The following is a 24,280-nucleotide window of genomic DNA, read 5'->3' as shown; positions in this document are numbered from 1 at the left end:
TACCTTCCTTGGGTCGTGTATTATACGTTAATTTTCACGTATAATACACGTATAAGTGTCGACACTATTTCACGTGTATTACACATATATTTGGTGGTGGATTTTACGTGTTTTTACACCCACATTCTACCTAATTTCCGCGTACCGTATCTGAAATCAACACTTTAATACATTTGTATTTATTTAACACATATTGTTATAAGAGGCTACTGTCCAATTGTGACCCTTCTAGCACTCATTCGGAGAGTTAACGCTTGTTTTGAACTTTATTTGGAATTAGAGAAGAAAAAGAGCAATAGCAGTGGTGGGAATCGAACCCGCGTCAATGAAAGCCAACCAGCTGACAAAACCCCTAAGCCAACCAGCTGACAAAAAATCCATCACTTAATTTGCTTTGTATCATCTTCTTTTCGCCATTTTTACGTCACTTAAACCAGAGCTTATGATTGGTTGGCGGTTTCATTCTGGTCATTTTTAGTGGCAGAATTTCGACTTGTTAAAGTGGCTACCGTACCAAACCTTAGTAAGTAATTGTTTAATATCAGTAAGCGAGACCACTTAAATTTACACTAAGAACTATCGTTAAAAGATCACATTAATTTGCGACTAAAAAATGTCATGAAGTTTCCTTTTTACATAACGTAATAAAAACGTGTAAAAATACCTACAAAAACACATAATCTAACTTATATCCTAAAAAATGCGGAGGAGCGTGGTTGACACCAATCCACTTGAGTGGAGAATTCTTTCTGTTTATACCGTCCTTGGGAGGTAGTTTTACCTAACACAGATTAAAAATTGCCCAAATGAACGAAAGAACTTCAACACGTTTAATATACGTGGAAAACACGTGTTACTTTTCAACAGATGGAAACGTGCAATACACGTGGAAACAACATATAATCAACATACAAAAAATTCCGGTATAACATCCTTCTGCTCGGGTAAACATTTCTTCTCTTTTGTATGCCCTCTTCTGGGTGTAATTTTACCTTATATACCTTAAAAATTAGTCAAATAATCATAGGAATTTGAACACGTGTAATATACGTGGAAAACACGTGTTATTTTTGCAAGAGTTATATTAAAAAAAGAATCCCTGATAAAACTTCTAGAATCATATTTACACACTAGTCATACTAAATGATAGCTAAAATATGTCTCTAAAAAAATGTTTTTTAAACAAGTGAATTTGTGTTGGTGTACACAAACTCCTTAATAACACCTGAATTCTACCTAAGATACCATACTACCTAAAATCAACCAAAAATCAACGTGTAATATACGTAGCTTTCTAGCTGGGTTATTACATCGTCTGTCACTTTCATCTTCGGATCTTGCTTAAGGAAAACCACGAATCGTTATGGCAGCCCTGGCGTTCCACAACACTTGCCTCCAGTGGTGGAGCGAAGGGGAAGGGGGCGATTGGGGCTATTGCCCCTCTCTAAAATAAACTTTATTCACGTGTGTTTGCAAGATCAGATTAATGTAGACATATACATCGTTGTGTCGTCTTGAAATCCCCTTTTAAAGCTGCTTGTTGAATCCGCTACCCGGGAAGTACACCTCACTGGTAACTCCGCGTGATTTGAACACGCAACCCTTTTGATCTGGAGTCAGATCAAAAGAGACGTATGCTACTTACAATTTAAAAAAGTCGTTTATATTTTTCAACCCAGTATCGAACCAGGACTGACCAAAATTGGGAGGAGAGACATTAACCTGTTAACCAACATCAATTTCAATTCCTTTTTCACTTGTTGCTCAGCTATTTATAGTCTTGAGTGCAAACATCATTTCACATGCGAGACAATGGTTTATGTTTGATTTACCTGTAACTAACAATTTTGAGAGTCCACATCTTAATGTTTATTCAATGCACAAAGTGATTTTTTGCATTTCTGGGCACCTTATTTACTCAGTTTTTATACAACGAGATATTGAAATAATTCCAATAGCAAGAAAAATGAACATTTCAAAAGTTCATTGTCGCACTTCAAATGACGTCGGTATTTGGCTTTGCAGAGACTTTAAGGGGAAGCTTCACCACCGTCCGCATTTCCATTTCCGCCATTTCCTCCATTTCCGCCATTTCCTCCAGTTCCGCCATTTCCGCCGTTTTCTCCATTTCCGCCATTCCCGCCATTTCCTCCATTCCCGCCATTTCCGCCGTTTCCTTCACTCTCCCCTTCCGCTCCTTCAGTTTGTTCGGCGATTGTGTCGAAATCGTTGCATCCGGAAGTTTGACAACAGAAGCGACAAACGCGATTCTGCAATAAATAAAAACATGAATTGATTTATACGTTTCTCTTTGAAAAGATCGAAAACCGCACCATTTTGTGAATAAGAAAGTATTTCACTTCGGGAACGGACTGAGATAGCCAAATCCTGGCACTTTTGCGGCCACTTGCAGAGAATTCGAACCACTGATACAAGTTCGGCCATCGAGGTTGACAGAGTAAATTTTTCGACTGGTGTTGAAAGTGAACTTATTGGCTTGGACAACTTAGTTTTACAACGTTGTTGTCCAAACGCATACGCCAAAATTAAATCATGATTGATTTAATGTTGCCAGTTTATCCGTTACCATTGGTGGATCCCTTGAAGGCCACGATTTCAATACAACACAATGATGTGTAGGACCTTGCAAGCAGTAAAGCAAGTAAAAAAGCAAAAAAGAAAAAAAGCGAAAATGAAAGTAAAAAAGAAAGCAAGAAAGAAAGCAAGAAAGAAAGAAAGTAAGAAAGAAAGCGAAAAAGAAAGAAAAAAAGAAAGCAAGAAAGAAAGAAAGAAAGAAAAAAAGGAAAAAGGCAACAAAGCAAGCAAGGAAGAAAGAAAGAAGTAAAGCAAGAAAAAAGCAAGTAAGAAAGTGTCACGATTTCTTTCTATCTCTTACCAGGAAAAAGACTTGGAAAGATTCAATGACGTAGTTTAATGGGTTATAACCGAAAAGCAGTCAATTAAATGTCGAATGGTTCTACTAGTGAGATGATAATCTAACTTCTTGAAGGACTTTAACGAACGGCTTCTCAAATAACTCTAATTTCGAACACAATTTATATCAGCACCAATTCTCATCTACTTGTATTCGATTACTTCAACTCTCAATCAACAATAATTTCTGCACCAACTACCAATCCGCAACTCATAACACAACTCTCATAATCAACTCATAATAATCATCATAATGCAAACTACACCACTATTTATAGAAAGTTGTTTCGGTGTAGTAACTTCGAGAAGGTTACGTAAGGTTACATCATAAAGAACCATTGTTCTATCAAGCAGCATTTAAATGTAAACAACAGAAGTCTCTAGAATGTCACGTAGGGAAAATGATTCTAGAAAACACACGTTACATAATACAGATTTCGTAATCAGAGGTCCATTCGTAAACAACCTTTTAACATCATGACAAACGATATTGGCAATTGTGAAAACAACAGAATGTTCCAGATACAGAATGATCTAGAATTACGTTACATAACAGCGACTTCACAATTAGAGGTTACTACTGGTCATTGACCGATAATAATATACCGCTCAAGAATTCCATAATGAAAACAGCACATTCTGTCAAGGCGCAAAGCAGCCCGACGCGAGGCCTTGCACATTGATTGTGACAGAAAGCAAAAAAGAAAGCAAGAAAGAAATCGCAAAAGAAAGCAAGTAAAAAAGAAAGAAAGGATGAATGAATGAAAGAAAGAAGTAACTTAATGCCTTTTAAGGTCAGTCTTACTTACAACTTCACCAATAACTTTTTCGTCATAACAATCGACCGGATTGTTTGCTGCTTGATTTCTACACGACAGCCACTGCGTGCATTCTCTTTTGAGGTAAGTGTTGTTACCGTGTTCTTGTATTCGAGTCTGACATGCTTCCCGCTGAAAATGGAATCATAATAATTGTTTTGTAATAATATATTTTAACTTTATTAGCTTGTTTTTTTTCAACCATAAACAGACATAGCTCAGCAACAATGCGACATTTAAACATTATAACACAAAAATAAAATGAAGCGAACGTTTTTGAGTATATATATAGGCTTAGTTCTTTTCAAACCTATAAAAAATAATAATTACTGTATAAGAAAATACTTGAGGAACACAGTATAGCATCAAAAATATTGTTTGATCTAAACTTTGAAAGACTGTCTGAATTAAGTTCAGAGAAGAAGTATCCAGGCAGATTGCGCAAGATAGACTAAAGCACAAAACTGAACTTAATTCTGTACTTGATCCGTTGTGCTGTGTAGTCATTTTGTATACGAGCAGGATAGACAGTCTTTCAATGTTTAGATTAAACAATATTTTTGATGTTATACTGTGTTTCTCTAGTATTTTATTATGCAATGTATAATTGTTTTTTTCTTTTATGCTTTATAGGCTTGAAAAGAACTAAGCCTAGTCTATACTCAAAAACGTTCGCTTCATTTTACTTTTGTGTTACATTGTTAAATGTCGTATTATTGCTATGTCTGTTTATGGTTGAAAAAATATACTTAATCATAATCATTTATAATAACTGTTTTAGATCTCAAACAGATTGTATGCTAGAGCTTCGGTAGAAAGTTTGTCTTGCTGTACCATAAGCACACAAAGCCGAGTGAGGCAGCTAGATATAACGTAATTACGTTTATTTTTAAACATTCACAAAAAAAATTACATTAAAATTGTTAATAAGGACACTAGCTTATGTGGTGTCGAAAGCCTTTGATATAAAAAAAAATAGTAATGTAGTTTTTTCTGTCAGTGGTAATAATAAACGTAGCTTATAATCTATCATAAATATTCATGCAAGTAATCAAATATAAACAAAATATCACCAAAATCGGGTGTATACACTTTTGTTTACATGGTCCCTTAGCTTTAATGGTCACATTACAAACCAATGCAGCTGGAATTATGTATACAATGACTAGCTGACTACTGTCCTCATGCGGTCACAATTTTCCAAACTCAGCACTCACCAGGCTACTCAACCGGCAAGCCTTCATGGTGAAGTTTCCGACTCCGTTCGTGCTGGAACCATCGAAGCAAAACTCGAAATCATCGTCTGAAAAGACACAACTTGTTTAATTAAGTTTGAGATTGAATTAGTTTCTTATGTGCAAATGGATAAGTGAGAGTGCAGAAAATACAAATCCACTTCGGCAAACTTAACTTTTTCCTTTTTTATTTTTAACACGTTCCAAAAATTTCTTGGCACAACTTTTCTGAAAAATCCCAACCTTCTGATTGGTGGAAAATAATTACGTTTCGCTGGTGTTTGAATGTCAAAATTAAAACAAGTCCCGTTGTAATTTCTAATCACTTGCATAAACTTGGAATTTCGTAAAGTTTAAATTTGTAATTTCTATTAATCCGAAGAATGAAACATTGAAGCAATCTAAATTAAAGTTCTCTTTTATAATTTTATTGCACTGAAGATAACCTTAAGTTGGAAACAGTTGGAAAGTTCTGCTTGCACTTATTAAAATGCCTTTTCAGACATTGTCTTTGAAAAAAAGTTCTAAAGTCATGAAATTTTAACTGCGTGCTGTATGAAGCTACATGTGTTTGAGAGGTTGTTGAAATATTTTTTATCTTTAGCTACTTGTTAAACTATGTATATTAGTTTGTTTTCTTTGTAAATACTTCTCTTTCATCATGAACTAATCCGATAGATGTTTGCAGCAGTGCCGGTCTTTGGGGTGTGCAAACCGTACGATCGCACAGGCCCGCAAATTAGGAGGCCCGCAATTCACGCAGAAAATGCAATAATTTTGTCCGCAATTCACGCATGAAATTGTTACATAATTTCAAGGTACAAAATTTTCAGGGGATAAAATAGGTTGCATCCACACTCAATATAGAGACATAGAAAGCATAGAGACTTAATTAGCTTAATTTCCGAAAAATGCCAAAGAAAGCATGATCTTTATCCTTTTGCTATGCCACCGGACAGTATAATTTTACAGTAATATTCATACCCAAATTTTTGTTGAGCATGCTCTCAGAATGCCCCAAATTCAAAGTAATTTTTCAATATTTTCTGGGGGATGCCCCCCAGACCCCCCGCCGCTGGGTATCGATTCTCCGGCCGACCGTCAAACCACCCCCTCCCCTTTCAAAATACCTAGCTACGCTACTGAATTGGATTATTGTCTTTGAGGCCCGCAAAGCATATTCCGCACAGGGCCCGAAATACCTTAAGACCGGCACTGGTTTGCAGATACACTCCTCTTCTTTTTTTCGCTTGCGCTTGCTTGCAAGCGTTAAATCAATATAAAAATGACTAATTTTGCTGTCGGGTTCACCTTGAGCTGATACGGCGGCCAACAGGACACTCGCTAAGATCATAACCTTCAGCATCTTGAATGGTCAGAAAATACAATTATTTATTGCTGAAAATCACAAAAAAAATCAATTAATTTCAATTCTAAGGTCAAAACGAATATGGAAACAACATTTCTCTAAGTAATCTTATGGTTTTACACATGTCTCGTCCCTAAACTTCTTCTTAGTTTATGCCATTCTGCGTTAAATGTATACTGCTTTGTATCACAGCCCACATCGTTCAATGAAAACACTGCTTTGCAAGTAGGTCTTATATCTTCAACTGTCTGTGCTTATCCAAGGTATGGTATGGAATGTGAGACGTTTCTTCCATCTTCCACCCTGAAATTTTCTTCCATTCTATGACAGAAATCTTCGATTCCAGCTCAAAAAATTCTTCCATCTGCAATGCCTTTTGCATTTGTATATGCCACTATATGCTATTCTGCTGTTTCTAGCTTACATTTTAATCTAGAACATAACGAAAAGGAAACAGCACTTCTTTGGACGTTTAAGCCCATTGATTACTACAAAACTTTCCGCTTTCATTCCAAGTACCATACATCAGACCATCACTTAATCCTGATATCCCAGTTAAAGCTTTGGTTGTCAAAGCGCTCTGTATGCTGCCACATGTCTCTCAGTCTGTTTAGTTGATTGTTCAACTATTCACACAAATAGAATCATTTGAAAGCCTTGTACTGTATTTAACTGACTGAATTGATGTGAAATGTTGTCCACTTCTCGTTCTCGAACAATTGTCCGAACAGCGAATTTTATTCCCACAAACATTCTGCATTTTGTTTGTTCGTGAGAAAAAAAAAGTGACATTCGGGCAATAATCTCGTTGATTCAATACAAACCAAAAATCGGAATATTTCAGTTTGAGGAATGGACAGTTCTAAACACATTTTACAAAATTTGTATGTCTTGAAACGGCGTTAAAAAGCATATCATGAAGTCAGTCTATCATATCAAAGCATAACTTATTAGTCGGCTGCATAGCCGAGTGGTGAGAGCCCTGGAACAGCAATCGAAAGGGCGCCGATTTGACACCGCTCAAGAGCAAGCGGCTGTGTCTTTGGCAGGACACTTAAAGGCATGCCTGAAGATTGGCTTCCTTCCCGTCCACTTACTCTAAATCTTCAACCACCAGGTGTAAGCCTGGATACGACAATGGAATTGGGATGGAATGATGGAAGACTGTCTTCTAAATTTCATCATCCAATTCTTCCATCTCTTTCCAAACTTGATACTTTCCATCCCAAAATCTGTCTTCCATCCCATCTCACCTCATACCGTGCTTATTGCTATGCTATACAGGTAAAAAAAACTTTGGGGTTTAGGGTTAGACCTGGGGCTAGACTAAACTCTGCTCAAATGTAAAATTGACGCAGTAGCCCAATATATTTTACCCATGTTTGTAGTTGAAGTTGATCGTGAATGGAATTCCCAAAAGAAACTTACCGAGTGAATGTTTGTAAACAAAGAAAACCATTTCATTAAAACCGATTTTCACGGAACCTGAAAGAGGCCAAAAAGCATTCACAAACTAAATTCCCATCCGCTTTTGTCGTTCCAATCAAGCCCATATGCACTCTCCGTCTCAACCGCATCTAAAAAGGGGCAGGCCCTTCTCAAGTTTCGCAAATGTTGGCTTATCATTGACTCCCTCATAATCTTGTGATAGAAATGCATCGTTTCGACAGCTTTAACATTGAATGGCCAATTACAGAGGTTGACCCACTCTCTGCCCAGAGGGCAAATCAGCCGTTTTATCACTGATTCAATGTCTACAGACGTGGAATCAATGTAAAACACGGTTGATTTACTGTGAGTGTTGACCTACATTCTTGTTTTGTTCCTTCTCTATATTTTAATTGAGCTTTTTGTACATTTATTTGTACGAATTGTTACAAAAACAAACTCTTTTGCAATATAAGTAGGCCATAAGTATGAGGCTTATATGGAAACAAACATTTTTAAATTTAGCATGCTAGTTAATATAAATACGCAAAAAACTTGAAAATGGAGAAAACTAAATTTCAAGCAATGGGTCTTGGGATTATTTTACGCTTCAATCGTTTTTATCGTTTTGTTTTTCAACAAAAGATAACAATGTAGTCTACCAGTTGAACTCGTGAATGCCATTTACTTAACATGTCTCCCTGTCATCTTACAAGACCGAAGTGTACAACGTTACTGTAGAATAGCCTATAGTCTAGAAGGAATGCAGAAAGTTTAAAAAAGTAATTGTTTGTTACAAGATAAATAGAACTTTTTTAGAACTCTAGTTTAAACTTTTGAAATTTGTTAAAGGCAGCAGTGAAATAAAGATTATGTTACTCTGTGAAGTATTTGTCTAAGCTCAATTTTTTCAGAGCAGGTCTACGATCAGGCGTGGATCTATGGGGGAGCCCAAGGGGCCCGACCCCCCCCCCCCGAAATTTTGTGAGAAATTGTTGAATGGTTTGACATGCTTCTACAGCTGATATTAGTCCCACAGCCGACTTAACTTCTTATCCCGGGAGGGAGGGGAGGAATTATTTTTTGTTATTATTAAGGTTGAAATTATCCATCGATTATACATTTTAACAGCAACATTTGTTGGAGCTGGCTCAGCTGAAACCAACGCTGAGCCAAATGACGTCAGTTGAAACAATCTGAAACCTGAATTGTTTTATAGTTTTTAGTCTTCATCATAATTTCAATCTATTCGTAGGCTATATGTCTGCAAACATAGGCTACAAATATCCAATTGGTCATGGACACTGCATACAGGGTTTTAAACCAGATTTCAAGTTTACTTTGCATGCTTAGCAATTTTTATACCAGCAAAATTTATTGATGAACATGGCTGTTTTAATGTCTATTTTATAGCATATCGTATATGTCGTAGTATCAATGTTCACTAACTGATAGTTAGTGAACACTGGCGTAGCCAGGGGGGGGGGGTTACAACCCCCCCCCCCCTTTGGCACGCGTGTGACGTCACGATATTGAGAATGATGCTTTCAGTCTCTATGTCTCTAAAACAAAGTTTGCCTAATTTTAAGCAAAACTGCATTAAAAGAGTGAGTTTTGCTAATACCAAACATTCAAACATCTCAGCCAGGAATTAGCAACAAGAAAACAGAGACTTAGCTTTATTACCTAAAAAAATGCTGAAGAAAACATGATCTTATCCTTTTGCTATGCCACCGGATAGCACCATTTTACAGGAATATTCATACCCATATTTTTGTTGAAAATGCTCTCAGAATGCACCAAATTCAACGTCTTTTTTCAAAATTTTCTGGGGGAGGCCCCCCCAGACCCCCCGCCGCTGGGTGTCGCCTTTGGCGAACACGCCGTCGGGCTTCGCCCGTCGGCCGTCAAAACGCCCCAAATTCCTGGCTACGCCACTGATTGTTCACGTCTGTTTTATCTTTTTCTTTCTTTTTAATTCATTTTCAAATTTTCTGGCCCCCCCCAAAAAAACTCCTAGATCCGCGCCTGTCTACGATCATATTCTTTCAAAAACATAAACATCTAAACTTGACACTGAATTAGTTACAACCATTTCAAACATATACTTCAACAACTTTTGCAGCAAATGATTGAGAATAACTGATGTTTCGAAAGCTGTTTTTCCAGAATAACCTGTTTCTGCGGTGTCAGATTTTCAATTTGTAACTTAATGGTTGAACCAAGTTTACGTTTGACCCTGGTAAGTTGACCAGGATCGTTTAAAAAAGTAAATATGAGAAGATAATTGCAACATTATGAGGCATTACTGGAAAATACGTTATTTTTATGTTTATTTTGAACTTGCACGGCCTAAGGCGAAGATACACGCATGTGTGACTGAAATAATAACGGTACGCGATAAATAATATTTTCTAATGTAGTGTAACTTATCTTCTTCAATTGTCTTGCCTGGACCAGGCATCGACGGCCTCAGATAAATAAATAGACCAATATTCCTGTTATAAGTTGCATGGATGATTGTTTCCGTCTTGTCGTTAAATTGTTTCAGATGAGTGTAACTTATATAAAAAATATTAAGCCTCAACCTAGCGATATTATTGTGTACAAAAAGTCAGATGTCACGTGACCTCGGGCCGAACTAGAAAACTGAGCAAACATGAGAAAGTGTGACGTCGTTATTACTAAGAACTGTTGTTTGGGAAATCGGTTTATATTTTCGAAGTTGAATGTGTGCTAGAGCGATCTTCAATGTCTTTCCCTAAGTAGGCGTGACAATTGTTGCATAACAAAACGGTGATGAACTGTTTTATTTTGCCAACAACGCTCGAGTACAAAATAATTGACACGGCGAGAAGAACACAATAGGCTAAACATAGCCAGGTCAGAGACTTTAAAGAACTAGCCTGCCACGCCCCGCGGAAGCGGGGAGCGGCGTGATTATGGGGTGGCGATGCACCCGGAAGGGAAGTCCACCAGCTTAGGTCGCGGGGGCCAAGCTGGGGAGTCTAGGTGCCTGTGGAAGAAAAGTGTGGATCGAAATTGTTGTGCGACTCGTCCGCAAAATTTAGAATGGCGGAACGGGCTTAGATTTCCGTAAACGCAAAAAGGTCACTGGCAAAAGTTTTAAAGGCGGGCAGCGCCCACGTCTCCATCACGTGACCGCAACACAGGTACGTTTGACTTCTATACCCGGTCTTATTTTCACTATTTTAAAGCAGATTTTAACCAACTCAAGCTTTTTTATTGCGAATAAAAAACCTCACCATAGTGAGGTCGAAAAATAAGTTAAGACTCATTGTGGTGCTCCTTCCCACGGAAATCTTTAGTAAAAGGCGAAAGATTTATGCTGTGTGGAGAAGCCAGAGTAAAGTTGGTTACTTTCGCGTTGTTAATGTTCTATCGCGACGCGCCGCGATTTGTGGTACGTAATAAGAGAAAAAATGAGTAGAAAAAGAGTTGTTGGATATAGCAGCCGCGACGACTGTAATTTACACAATATAAGTTTTTGACATTTGATCCCTTTGAATTTTTTATTTACTCCTTCAACATATGGGCCAGCTTTTGAAACTGTTGCCATTTTTGTTGATTAAGGAAAACTGATGCTTGAAAACGATGTTGATAAAAACGATATAAATCACACGTTTGGCATAACAAACTGAGAGCAGGGCAGGCGTCAGAATACGTCGGGTGAGAATTTGCAAATTGCAATTTTTCTTTTATTAACAAGTTTAAAAGTTTGTTTAGAGAAAACTGAATAGTGGCCGGATGAGACATTCAGCGTTGCTTTGACTTTCTTGCTGGCTTTCTGCCTTTCGCGGCGTTCCTCCATGACTTTCTTTCTGCACTTCGCTTCTCTACAGGACCCGTCGTTTCACTGTTTTCTTCTGCTGCGTAAATTGCAAGGCTGCTAAAGTTTTGACTGTTCCTAATGTTCTTTATGATGATGAATCCAAAAATATGATTGCTTTTCTTTCATCAGGTCTAGTTTTTTGTCAAATTGCATTTGCAGTTTTTGGCATGCTCAGCTGTAGGGCCTTGCGATTACATATTGTGACGTCATAAAAAAGATTCAGCATTTCAATGAAGTTTTGATGACATCACAATGAAACGTCAGTAACGTCACAATAAAATGCTCAAAAATGACTCAATAAAACCATCGAACTAAAGAGTCGTTTACATTCTACTGGATTGCTACGTGACCGTTTGTACTAATTGACTTTGTATTATATGAATGTGTGTATTTATACTCGCAACAAGATAAACGCCAATCAATCAATCATTCAAAGCATAAAGAAATTAAAATTAAGCCATTAGAATTTTTGAAAGGAATCGAAACGAATTAAAATTTCAAATTTTCTTTTATTAACAAGTTTGAAACTACATTTAATACTTTCGTTCTACCTCTCCTATTGCGTTAATTACAATCAGCAGTGTCTCCAATTATGACGACAAGGGTCAATTGTATTTTATTGTAGTTTCGATCCAATTGGCGAGAGACGACACTTTGGCGTACACTCCAGGAAAGTTTGGGTACGCACAACCATACCCCCATGAAACAACCCCAGTTAAGACACCTTTGCACACGGCGGAACCCCCAGAATCACCCTAAAAATACAGAATGTGAATATAAACGTGTGTAGTGTAGTCTAACGTAAAATAACGCTAATAGTTATTTTGCTGTGGCAGCAGTGGCCGAGTGGTTAGCGCGTTGGGCTCGCAGTCGAGAGCCTGCATGTTCGACTCCAGCCACCCGCACTTGCTGTTGTTTCTCTGGGCAAGAAACTTTACGATAATTGCCTCTACCCAGTGATCGATTTCGAGTAATGGGTAGTACCAAATTTAAGTCACAAGTAGAGTAGACAACAGGAAACAGACATTGCCGTCGGCTGCAGCGTGGGTCAGGTGTATGTCGGAAGACGTACACCGATGCATAGCGCTCAAGTCCGCTTTCCCGCAATGCAAGATAAAGATAAACAAACAAACAACAAACAACAAGCTTTTCAAACAAGTTTCCCATTGACAGATTGAGTGTAGGACTAGAAAAAACTCTTTTCAATATGATTCCTAGTGGATACAGAACCGAATATATCTAACCCATTTACTTGTAAAGGTTTTAAAACCACAAACGCAGATTCAGTTATTGAAATAAACAATGTGGTGTTTAATAATAACAATAAAGCTTGTTTTTATATAGCGTTGTATCCATCTCAGAATGTGTTGCTCCTCAGCGCTTTACCAAGCAGACAGTGTCAGTGCAGCCGTATATATAAATGAGGCGCAAGTGAATGTATTATTACCCGAATCAATTCCATTGTTCAGTGCCAAGCTGGAATTAGATTTAGTAGCCTAACATTTTTAAAAGTCTTTGGTATGACCCGACAAGGTATCGAACCCATACCTACCGATTCAGAGGCGAGAGCACTAACCACTAAGCCACCGAGCAGTATTCTGCTTTTACCTGAAGTAGTTGTAAGTTATACTCTTCTATTTGTTTGATGCCGTTGATAAGTTTATTTACACCAACCCGAAATGTGAGTTATTTTTCCAAGGGTACAATTTATCTTTCTGAACTCTTGCTTGAAGCCCCCTCCTCCATGTGAGGTTATCACTTACGTCACAAGCATCCTTGCCACCGGTCACGTCACCAATGCAAAACATTGTTTCTTTGATGAGACCATTGTACGATGTGACGTCATTACAAGATGACGCAGACACCACTGGCAAGTCGACGCAACGTAGAACATTTGGATAATCGTCTGAATAAAAAAGCGAAAGATTTGAAATATTATTTAAAAATCCAAACATATTTTTGATTAACTTAGTTTAGGTTGGCTTGTGGTTTCGTTCAGAAATGTGAAAAAATATTTTTTATGCATTATTTAAAAGATAGATGCAACTCACTTCCAGCGGTCTGTACGTTTCCCCAGCCGCAAATAGTACAAGGGTCTCCTTCGCTAGGCTCCAGACTTGCTTCAACCAGCGATATCGGTTGGATGTTTTGGGACAATTTCGCTGGTTCCTGCAATGATTATTACATAAATTGAAGGATTATTTGTTTTGCCGGTGGAGAAAACATCTTTATAAAGTTTTTAAGCAATGAAATCTCTTATGGAAACATAATTCTGACCTTTTAGTTGGTATAACCTAGCTTTGCAGGTGTTCGGTCACTGTTGTAGATCATGGCTTAATTTTGAATGAATATCTTTCAGATAAATTAGAGCTCTAATTAGCCACCGAACTGAACAATTCTAGTAACTTTTTTTACTGGACTCATAATATTTTCCTGTGAAAATATTGTTTATTAGTCTGCCCCGATAGCTCAGTGGGTTAGAGCGTGACTTCTAAAACGAAGAAGCTTCAAGATCAAGCGGCTCTGGTTCAGTTTTTGGGGTGTGCTCTTGAGCAATGCACGTTAAGGACTGCTCTCCGTTCATCGGCATTTAATGGATGGAATAATTGAATAAATCCCAGCAACAAGACTTCAACAATCGAAAACCTCTACAAGTATGCGAAACTGCCAGCAGGATTAAGCTCTGCAAGAAGCTTTCTCAGTCCGAGGAAAAGGATTCAATCGATTTATCGCAGAGTGAACAACCACGACACGTGCGATAACTTCTGAAACTACAACTTTCGGTCGCAAATCAGAAGTCCCAAATGGGCCTCTGTTATGGCTCCATCGTAGGCTATTTAAGTTTAGGTAGGCTACACTACACCTTGTCGCAGAACCTGACAGTTTGGCCATTCCATAAGGTTACAGTTCAACTGGCTACGGTAGTTAACCTAACCTATAGGCTACAGAGTTCTTGTAAATAAGAATGCCTTTAACGGGTGTCTCCCAACTGCACTCGTCGAGTCTTAAACCGTAGTCGGCTAATTTTGCTTCTATTTGCAACGACTAGGCACTTTAAATCTTTGTTAGATTAGGCTAGCCTCTGGTTTACATTGTATCGCTACATCGCTTTATAATCACACAAATAAGCTGTATAACATTAAAGCTTTGTCTTTGTTGACGAAACTTAGTATGAACCGTTGTGAAAGTAAAAAAAATAATTATTGAATTGAAACAAGAATAGGCTATTATGACAAATTACCTTCAGCTTAACCAACATGACGTCATTTTCCTTCGTGAACGAATCATATTGTGGATGGGGAATCACCTTAGATGGAAGGACGTACTGCTCAGTTCCCTCGTCTTTCAACAAGTCATAATCACCCAGTACGACGTTGAAAAGGGAGCTTCTGCAATTGTTACGACATCACGTAAAAGAAGAGGAATATTACAATTAAAACACGCAGTGTAGAAGTACTGAGATTTACTGCAAATAAGCGACAGCCATGTGTAATAATTTCAGCAAAGTTAACATTTTCTGGTATGGGCACAATGGATCTCGCGCGACAGAATGGTGTCACAATCGCTTCACTACTGTGTCATCACTGGACACTGAGGTATCGTGCACACTTACCCCAAATAACAGTGGGCGGCCGTCAAAACCCATTCCTCATGAATAAGAGAACCCCCGCAAAACAAGGAATATGTGTCTAGATGGACAACATGTGGAGACGAGTTGGTAGCTTCAGGCACTCCACCAATAATTCGATCATCATATGCTCCGATAACTAAGAAAAAAAGAAAAGCGATAGCAATTTACGTACTTTGTTGTGGTTCAAGCATTTGACATTAAACCAAACTTCAAATGACAGCATAAAGCTTAGTTAACAATCCTCAAATTTTGGAAATAAAATACCAAGCCCAACTTTGTGTTTGTTTTACATCAAACATCAGGAAAATGCTTAGCTGAGTTGCGAGAGCACTGACATGGCACTCGAAAGGGCATCGGTTCGACACCGCTCAAGAGCAGGCGGCTGTATCTTTGGCAAGACGCTTAAAGGTATGCCTAAAAGTTAACACGAAGATTGGCTTCCTTGCCTTTCCTGGTCACTTTACATTATAAAGCTGCTTTTTTGAAATTCATATTTCTGACTCTTAATAAACTTACCAGGCAAATATAACGCAGCTACCAACACCAGCCATTCCATTATGAACTTAAAGATATTAACAAATGATTTTCATTTACAGAATTGTCCTCGCTGTCGAATGATGACGTCACGTGAGAGACAACAGGTGCAAGTATGACGTCATAACGAAGCAGTATACCTGGTAAAAGAACATGCAAAGAGTTTACTGAACACAATCAGATTTTGTGAGAAATTTAATGGAAATCCCCACTACCGAAACAAATCCTTTACTTTGGTTTTGATAAATAAATGAAAAAAATAATCAGGTTTTGTATATAAAAAAAATTGTGCAGAGCATTTTCCGCCGTAATGATGGATTCATCAGTACTCTTATTCAAATAGAATCAATTACTTTCTATTTTTGATGTTGGTAATTGGACAATCTCACTAAATCAATTAAGGTCGTATTGAGAGTGTCCAACTGTGTTTTCAGCTTGTATTAGTCTGATTTAGCACAGGCTAGGTTACACCAAAGGTAAACCACTTCAAAATCTGCTTACTTGACACTTGACTTGGCGAAGTCACTTTGCTTAATAACGCAAGATAAGAAAAGGATCAATACATGGTTTAAGAACGTGTTTGCATAAAAGCAGTCTTTAAGTTACAAACTCTGGATAAACTGTGTTCTATCTCTTGCGGCAAGAATAAATGAGGAATCTGATTCGTGAAAATCAGTTGCAGATATAAATAAAACAGCCTAGACTCTAGAATAGATTTTCAACAGCTGTTTGATAATAAAAAGATTGTAACATTAATTGTTTATAACATTGAGTAATAAACAATGTTTATTCAATGGATTTAATTTAGGTTCAGATTGAAGTAACTGCTTAGCAAAGTCAGCATCCAAGTATTTTTAGCTTGCAGACTTTAAGTGTAGCTTGTTGTTTCAAGCTACACTTAACATCGCAACATGGATTAGAACATTGGCAGATGACGATTACATTTAGTTCCAAGCAGGTTGAAATGAACAATAAACTACTCCTAGTAATTTGTTCCTGGAAGTTAAAAACGTAGGAATTATTAAAGGCTTTTTGTCATACGCAGGGCTGTTTTAACCGCCCCCGTACCTCCACCTGGGGTGGCATGGCTGATTAGGGGTCTACTCATTTTAGTCTCTCTAATGTTTTTTGACTGTTTAAAAAAATATAAAAAACTACAGAAGCTCGATTGTCAATAGCTAACTGAATAATGCAAGACCTTTCCAAATCCCCGACTGGGGGCCAACCTCTAACTATGGGCCCACTCATATTTAGTTCTTGCAGCGTTTTTCGACTTGTAATTTTACAATTTTTTTTCTTCTAACTTTGCCAAAAGTTTTGCTTGCATCGCTCACTCGACCACATTTTGTTCATCTCGGCGATATTGGGCAAGCATAGTTGGGATTAAGAGAGTGAAAGGATTTTTGTCTAAAAAACTAACAAAATGATGCAAGATTTCGAAGTAAACACTGCTAACTCAAATATCCTATATAGTTAATTAATAATTAAGTTATTAAATTGATAAAGTTCAATGTAAATCGAGATAAGTTATGAGGTGAAAATGTTATCTGTGAAAATGGGGACACCTCGGGGTAAAATTTTTGAAGTTGTAGCCTGCTGAAAGACTACAACACACTTGGCTATACAAACTTTCAAGAAATAAATTACTGAAATCATTCTGTGGTAGTGAATAAAATTTTTTGAAATGGTAAGCTAACTTAAATTTAAACAAAACTTCTACCCTAATCCAATTTTAATTTGACGAATTTGGTTACATACAAAGTGTACATCTTGATAAAAACACATTTCTCCTGAAAATGCCTAAAAAGAAACTAAAACAAGATTATATTTGTCATCTTTTGGGGGGAGACAAGCCCCCCACACCCCCTTTCCGTTTCATTTATTTGGGCATTAAGTTTTGCCTTGTATTGTTCATTTATGTAATAAATTTTACTTTGGTAAAACTCTGGTTCTCTTCCAACTTTTTTGTACATCACTTTCTGCATTGTCGGCATAGCCTATTAACTATTTTTTTCTATAAAATCTTAAAAGTTGTTTACTCTTTGCTAAAATGATGAATGTAATTTTTTCCCACATTGAAAGAGTTTGCCGCTATAAGCGCATTATGGTCCTATCTTTAAGAGCAATCACTAAACATAGGGGCCAATTAGTGGATTTCGAGATGGGGAGATGGTGCTTACACGGCCCTGGGCATGCGCTAAATTCAAATGCCATACCGTGCTTGAATCCACAGCAGTGTTTGCATTGAATGCAAAAGTTGTGAACCTTGTTAATTTCTTGTTGGTTTCTCACACAATTTGTGACGCAATAATGAAAGTCAAACCAATAACAAAGAGGTGCAAGAATATAAAAACCAAGATCTTATCTAGACTTTCATTTGTCAACGTAGCCTAAATAATAACGTTTTGTTGAAAAATAGAAGCAAATGGTTATGTTGAATATGTGAAGGTGAAATGAGTAAACTTTTGAAGAAAAATGTTCTGCGACTTCGTGGATCAAGCTGATTAATTTACTGAAGGTAATGTTGGAAAACATAAAATGGAAGATGACAGCTATCTGGTGAAACATCTTCACCGAAAAGAACAAGAAAAACAGAAAAAACAAGCGGAAAATAAAACAAGCAGAAGTAGCCATGAAGATGATTCCACGCTTATTAAACTGAAACCAAATAAATATGAAGACAAATATATGCTGGTTACAAAACCACCACCACTTGTTGTTAAGAAAAGTAACGTTTATAAACATTATAAAGACGGTAAAAAAACTTGTTCATATGAAGAATCAACTGGAAGTGTTGAAATAGACTCAAAAAGTAAAAGCATGTCTCATAAAACTTACAATTTTGAAGAAAAAGAATTTTTTTCAGATAGCATCAACATACCTCTTCGACACAACCTTAAAAAGGCATGGCCTGAAAAACATTTGAATCAAACCAGTCACATATCTTTCGACAAAACGTCCAGAAAGCTTCGAGAAGGCTGCACAAAGGTAGAATTGTTAGCTAACAAAAGTTTACACATTAGCTCAGCTTTAGAAATCGGGCTCTCAAGTTCTTCAGAAAGTTGGTTTTCCAATAGCGCCCGATCCTCCTCCACGTACGCGAGAAAGGAACCTGCGAGTTTGATAAACAAAGTCTTCAAGAGGATGCGGGCACAAAGGATGACGAAAAGGGAACGATCTGATGCTTGCATCTCAGCAACTCCCACTGAACATAGTGTGAAAGCAGATCACAGTTCAACTGCTCTTGAAGAAACGCCGGAAAGTTCCTTTCATCCAAAAATCAAGAGCGAAAACAAAAGCTTTGCAACGATGGAGGAAACAAACTGTCCAATTAACGCATCAGTGAGTGAAAGCGAAGATGAGGAGAAAATAAAACACAAAGTTATTGGAAAATCAGGAAATAAAGAGGTTTATTGTGACGAAACAATCGATAAAGTAGATACGGCAAATGAGTTTTGTGACAAAGTATGCCACGATAATGGCGACAGTAACGACATAGTCAAGCATCCCAAAATCAAGAGCATAGAAAGCATAATTGATTCGGACGTCACAAAAGAAGACGCCAAGATTTGTGACCAACAGAAACAAATTCAACGACGCGAGAACATGGAAGACCAATTCAACAATGAAGAAGAAACAGATGTTTATTTCAAGAACACTCGAAGCGAAACACAATTGAATTTATTACGTCAAAATCATAGCGATGTCTTGAGTGGCACAACAAACGTCAATATGCACTCGAGCGATGCTTTAAGTATCACAAAAAGTGACCCCAACAGCAATTATGCAACGAACTTAAAACAAGAAAATAAAATAACAGAACTACCTGAAACTCATGAATTAGTTCGCGCGACAACAAATAGCGTAGGACGCGATTGTATTCAGAGGTCACAATCGCAAGAGTTTGTAACTGATGCAAAAGAGACTGAGGAAAAGGCAGATAAAGAAGCTTCCAAAGATCAGAAAGAAGATAAAGTGATTTTAGAAAAGTGCAAACACAAAAGTTTGCAAAAACATACGAAAAACAATAAAGAAGCAGAAAGCAACATTGCGTCTTCCAAAAAAAAGCAAACTCCATTGGTAAGGAAAGAAACTCAAAAACCAAACAGTGGGGGGAATAGGGACGGTGGGGAAAACAAAAAGGCTCCGGAATCTCCAAAGCTGGAATCAATAAATGAGAGTTCTATGGACACACTTCATTGCAACGCTCTTCCGACTCCACCTGCTACGGCTAGCAAGGGGCGAAGGAAATCTTGGCTTCGAGGTTTGACCTCAAAAGAAAGTGGGACCGTTAGCCCCAATCTTGTACCCCACGACGAGAAAAAAATCCAGACAAAATACATTGGAAGTAAAAATAGATTTCAGCTGTTTTTTGACGTTCCGTACAAAGCAAGGCTGCTTAAAAAAGAAACTAATATTGGACAGAAAGTTCATCGGGAAAGAAAAGAAAGAGAAATCGCGTCGGGTGTTCCAGCGCTGGTGTCAATTGTGTCGACAAGTCAAGCGACTGACAAGATGAAAGAATTACCTTCTAAGCCTTCCACTATGCGCCCGAGACGTAATTCTATTTTGGAGTTTCTTCACCATAGAATAGGAAAAGAAAAAAACGGAAAATTAACGAATGAACTTATAAAACGGAAACAGGCTTCTGCGTCACAAATAGAAAACAAAGTTTTCTTGACAACTGGAACTCAAAAAGAGCTAACCGTTACATCTGGGAAGAAGCAGTTGCATCAGATGTACGATATTCCCCTCGTGCCAACCAGAACTGTTACTATTCCGACCAGCAATCTCAAGCCATCAACACCAGCCAAACAAGCGTTCGCCGCAACTAATTTTTCATCCCAAGTTGGAACTCCATTGTCTACACCAAAGATTTTTAAGCGTCAAGCTCAGCCACAGTTTATTGAAGGCCAAGCGACAATTGCAAAAAGTGAAACTTACAGCATCATTGACAAGACTCCGCTTGCAAGAAGAATACAAGAGTTACGGGCACTTAAAAACAGCCGAAGGTTACAAAAAAAATTATCGGTGTTTCGTATAGACGAAGAATTCCTTCCTTGTCAAGACGAAGAATTGGATGGCGAGAATATATCTCGAGATAAAACTTATCGAAAAGAAGTTCCAGCGATCCTGAAGCTCAGGAAGAAAGTTTTATCAAACAAAACCGACCCTTGTTGGCTGGATACCCAAAACAAACAAACAAATACAGCTTCGCAATGCCCAGCGTATCTTTCGCACACTGATCCAGAGTGCATTGTGATGAAAAATTATAACACAGCAGCAGGAACCTCCATCGTTGACCACGATCCACAATTAGAGGAATACAGAGCACCAACCGCATACCAACAGCCAAGATTACAAACGCCTTTATTTCCCAGCATCATGCAAGAACTGGAAGGGACTTCACAAACGGTGAAGTGGTCAAATAAACTTGGGAATATATTCGAAGTGAAATCCGAGAATGGAAAATACGGAAATATTTCCTGCTCTAAAGATGTGTCCTCTATTCCCAGTCATGCCTTTCATCAAGGAAATAAAAAAGAAAAACTTGATACGAGCATCATAGAACAAAGAAAGACTGCGAATGAAAAAGTTTGGAGAAGTCTATCACCACAAACTTCAAAATCCTTTGACCAAGTTCAGCCTCTCCATAGACCTCAACGACTACGCCGTTCTTTGAATAACCAAACAAGCGTAACAAAGGAGAAAATCGTAGTTGTCTATTCTAATGGAATGGGGAACAATGTAAGCTTTAAATGCTAAATGCCAGGTGAATATTTTCAACACATCTGATTGTGTTCATTATGATAGGTAGTAGCACCGTCAGGGGTTCCAGAGGGGTACTTCTGAGACCGAGATCATTATAGGGGCCCAGAAGCTTGAAAAATCCACCGCGTATTCGTTGGATGCAGTCCGTTCCTTTAGAAGTGGTACTTTATTGAGGATCTTATGGCTACCGGACCCAAATTATCCTTTTAAGGGCCCTGATGATGGTTGGTTTGGCCGAGATTGACAGAGTGAAGTTTTCCGATTGTTGGAGTGTTGTTGCCCGGGAATTATTCCATTCCTGATGGTGGAGAGAAGGAAGGGGATAATAGGAATGTTTAATTGATTTCAAAAATCTTTATCCTTAGGCTCAAAAGCAAGTTCACCATAAGCTACTTGCAGACGCTTTAAACGTGGACGTCGCTATAAAATGCTACCGGTATTATAGCGACTTCCACGCTTTGAATAAGTGACGCAGGCCCGGATACAGACATGAATAGAATGAAGTTTCCGATTGTTAAAGTGTTGTTGCATATATTGGCATACCTTTGTTGTTTCTTTTTTTCTCTACTTAGGTTTCTATTGCACAATTCATTTTGTTTTCATGTCTTGTTTTTTTCCTATTATTTTTTTGTTACTTATTGAAGGTTGATATTATGTTTCTGTTGGAACAACATCAAAATAGGCTATCCTAGTTAGTTTTTTGTGTTGCTCTGTATCGTCAGTATAGCACTTCTTAAAACAGTTTTTGAACATTTATTTTCCAGAATGGATTCGCCATGTTGAGAAGATTCAACTCATCCTTGGAACTGATTTCAAAACTTTGAAGTTGACAAAACTATCTTATCACAAAACTGGTCTGCAAGTGTGACCTTCCGAACCGTATCAGACTTTAGGCTACAATGAAAAGTAGCTCGGCCTTTGGAACAGATACGGCGTTGGCTTGAGGACAACTCGTGCGTAGGTTACAGGCCTAACTAATATACAGTAGATGCAAATGGGGGACATTTGACCCCAATGAAACGTAGTCCAAAAACCAACCTCTCATACGAAAGAAGAAGAAGAAGTAAGATGCAGATTTACATTGACAAATGTTGTCTACCTGCTAGTCTTCCGCATTTTACAAGCATGTGTGCAGACGTTGAATCAATGTAAAAAATTACCAATTTGTTGTCTGGGTAGGCTATGTCAAAAGTAAAAATAATCTTGTAAAAGATCCATTTTTGCTTTGAAACGCAGCAGAGCTATGTTATACGTTACAACTCCGTTTTACATTGTTATATTTTAGTGCGCCAGGCTTGTTCATTCAGATCATTGTCGTTTATCTTTCATCCTTACGTCATGCTGTGCAGCGATGAAATCTCTGTTACCTGTTAATTGCCCACACCCAGTAGTGTTGACAAGGGGCTTTTAGATCCGGGCCTGGAATAATTTTAGGGGCCCGGATCCTTTTCAAGGAGCCCGGAAGCAACAGCGTATTATTTGATGCAGTGCGTTTTTCTTATAAATTCCTTGATTTGGGTGCGTGAAGGATCTCATTGGTACCTGGCCCAAAAATATCCTCTCAACAGCCCTGCTCACACCACATCGGCTCTTTATTGGTTTGCATCATGCAACTCGTAATTTTTAAGAGTGCTTTTGATTTTGTTTGCCAAATGCGTTATGCTGCAATTCATGCTGATTAACTAAGTTTTTTCAAAGGAAAACATTCGCTATGATTGGTGAAAATCTGATGACGAACTATCGATATCATGGAAATCATAAAATAACATTGTGGTGGTAATGTTGACATTGACCTCTCTTTAAAATTACAACAGATAATAATCAAACTTATACATGTTGGTCGCTTTATGCATTGATGGTCGGAAAGACAACATGAAATTTGTTTCTAATATCATTTTGTCCTCCAATGAAGTGTTTGTTTGTCAGTTACCAACTATTTGTTCGTGTTTGGTTTTACTATTGAATCTTTATCCTCGGACTGACAACGCCTTGGTAGGTTATTCCTGGTAGTTTCACATACTTGTTGAGGCTTTTGACGCAGGGCCCAGTTACCGAGATTGGCAGAGTGAAATTTTTCCGATTGTTAAAGTGTGGTTGCTGGGGAATTATTCCATTCACTAGGTGCCGCTGAATGGAGAGCAGTCCTGAAATGCGTTGCTCAAGCGCACACCCCGAGAGTCGAACCAACCTAAAAAGTTTGTGGAAACAGTTCAAAACCAACTTTTTTGAGTTCAAAACTCAAACAGTTCAAAACCAACCACAGAATCTCCTTACGCAGGATTGTCAGATGTGGTTAATTTCAGATAATGCAAACCGGTTGCTAACTGTTCCAGTTCAGTTCGGCATTCCATTGTCCAGTTGTTTTTTATTTCTGACCATCATATCAAAAACAATACACGTCAAGATAGCAAAGGTTGAAAAAAAGGTAGAAGCGACAAAACGCGAACGTTAAAACGTGCTTGTGACCGAAGTAAGTTATTGAGTTGAGAAATTTGGCACGGTCGCAACATCTTCAGAAAAATTTAAGATATAAAGGGAAAATAAAAAAAAGAAACTGTTACAAAAAACTCAAAAAAACAACAACATATATTTAGGCTATAGTTTTATTAGCCCAAATAGCTTTAGCTGATATATTTAAGATTTGTATGAACAGTTGCTATGAAGATCGGCCATGGTGCGTTATCAAGAGTGCTGATGGTCGTGAGG

General features: G+C 37.8%; 3 protein-coding genes and 1 non-coding gene across 4 annotated transcripts; 1 reads left to right on the top strand and 3 right to left on the bottom strand.

The window, feature by feature from the left end:
- Nucleotides 1-1,632: 1,632 nt before the first annotated feature.
- Nucleotides 1,633-6,387, bottom strand: LOC145784854 (uncharacterized). Its single transcript, XM_082596694.1, has 4 exons — nt 6,299-6,387; nt 4,970-5,055; nt 3,744-3,884; nt 1,633-2,270 (listed from the first exon to the last, which is right to left on the bottom strand). Exons 1-4 carry the CDS (start codon nt 6,351-6,353, stop codon nt 2,031-2,033), a joined length of 522 nt encoding a protein of 173 aa, XP_082452820.1. The 5' UTR covers nt 6,354-6,387; the 3' UTR covers nt 1,633-2,030.
- A 4,656-nt stretch (nt 6,388-11,043) lies between these two features.
- On the bottom strand, nt 11,044-11,155 carry LOC145784905 (U5 spliceosomal RNA). The gene has a single exon (XR_014291074.1). It is a non-coding gene; the product is annotated as a U5 spliceosomal RNA (small nuclear RNA).
- Nucleotides 11,156-12,242: 1,087 nt separating this feature from the next.
- On the bottom strand, nt 12,243-15,824 carry LOC145784061 (trypsin-like). The gene is made up of 6 exons (XM_082595817.1): nt 15,785-15,824; nt 15,251-15,404; nt 14,879-15,026; nt 13,689-13,806; nt 13,401-13,543; nt 12,243-12,392 (listed from the first exon to the last, which is right to left on the bottom strand). The coding sequence occupies exons 1-6, from the start codon at nt 15,822-15,824 to the stop codon at nt 12,243-12,245; spliced, it is 753 nt and encodes a 250-aa protein (XP_082451943.1).
- Nucleotides 15,825-18,340: 2,516 nt separating this feature from the next.
- LOC145784060 (uncharacterized) lies at nt 18,341-23,389 on the top strand. The gene is made up of 2 exons (XM_082595816.1): nt 18,341-21,550; nt 22,339-23,389. Exons 1-2 carry the CDS (start codon nt 18,341-18,343, stop codon nt 22,396-22,398), a joined length of 3,270 nt encoding a protein of 1,089 aa, XP_082451942.1. The 3' UTR covers nt 22,399-23,389.
- Nucleotides 23,390-24,280: the final 891 nt, after the last annotated feature.

Source organism: Aplidium turbinatum, chromosome 15 (genome assembly GCF_918807975.1).
Source record: "Aplidium turbinatum chromosome 15, kaAplTurb1.1, whole genome shotgun sequence".
In the NCBI taxonomy this organism is placed as follows: domain Eukaryota; kingdom Metazoa; phylum Chordata; class Ascidiacea; order Aplousobranchia; family Polyclinidae; genus Aplidium; species Aplidium turbinatum.
Note: the sequence above shows the minus strand (reverse complement) of the source record. Positions and strands in the feature narration are given on the sequence as shown.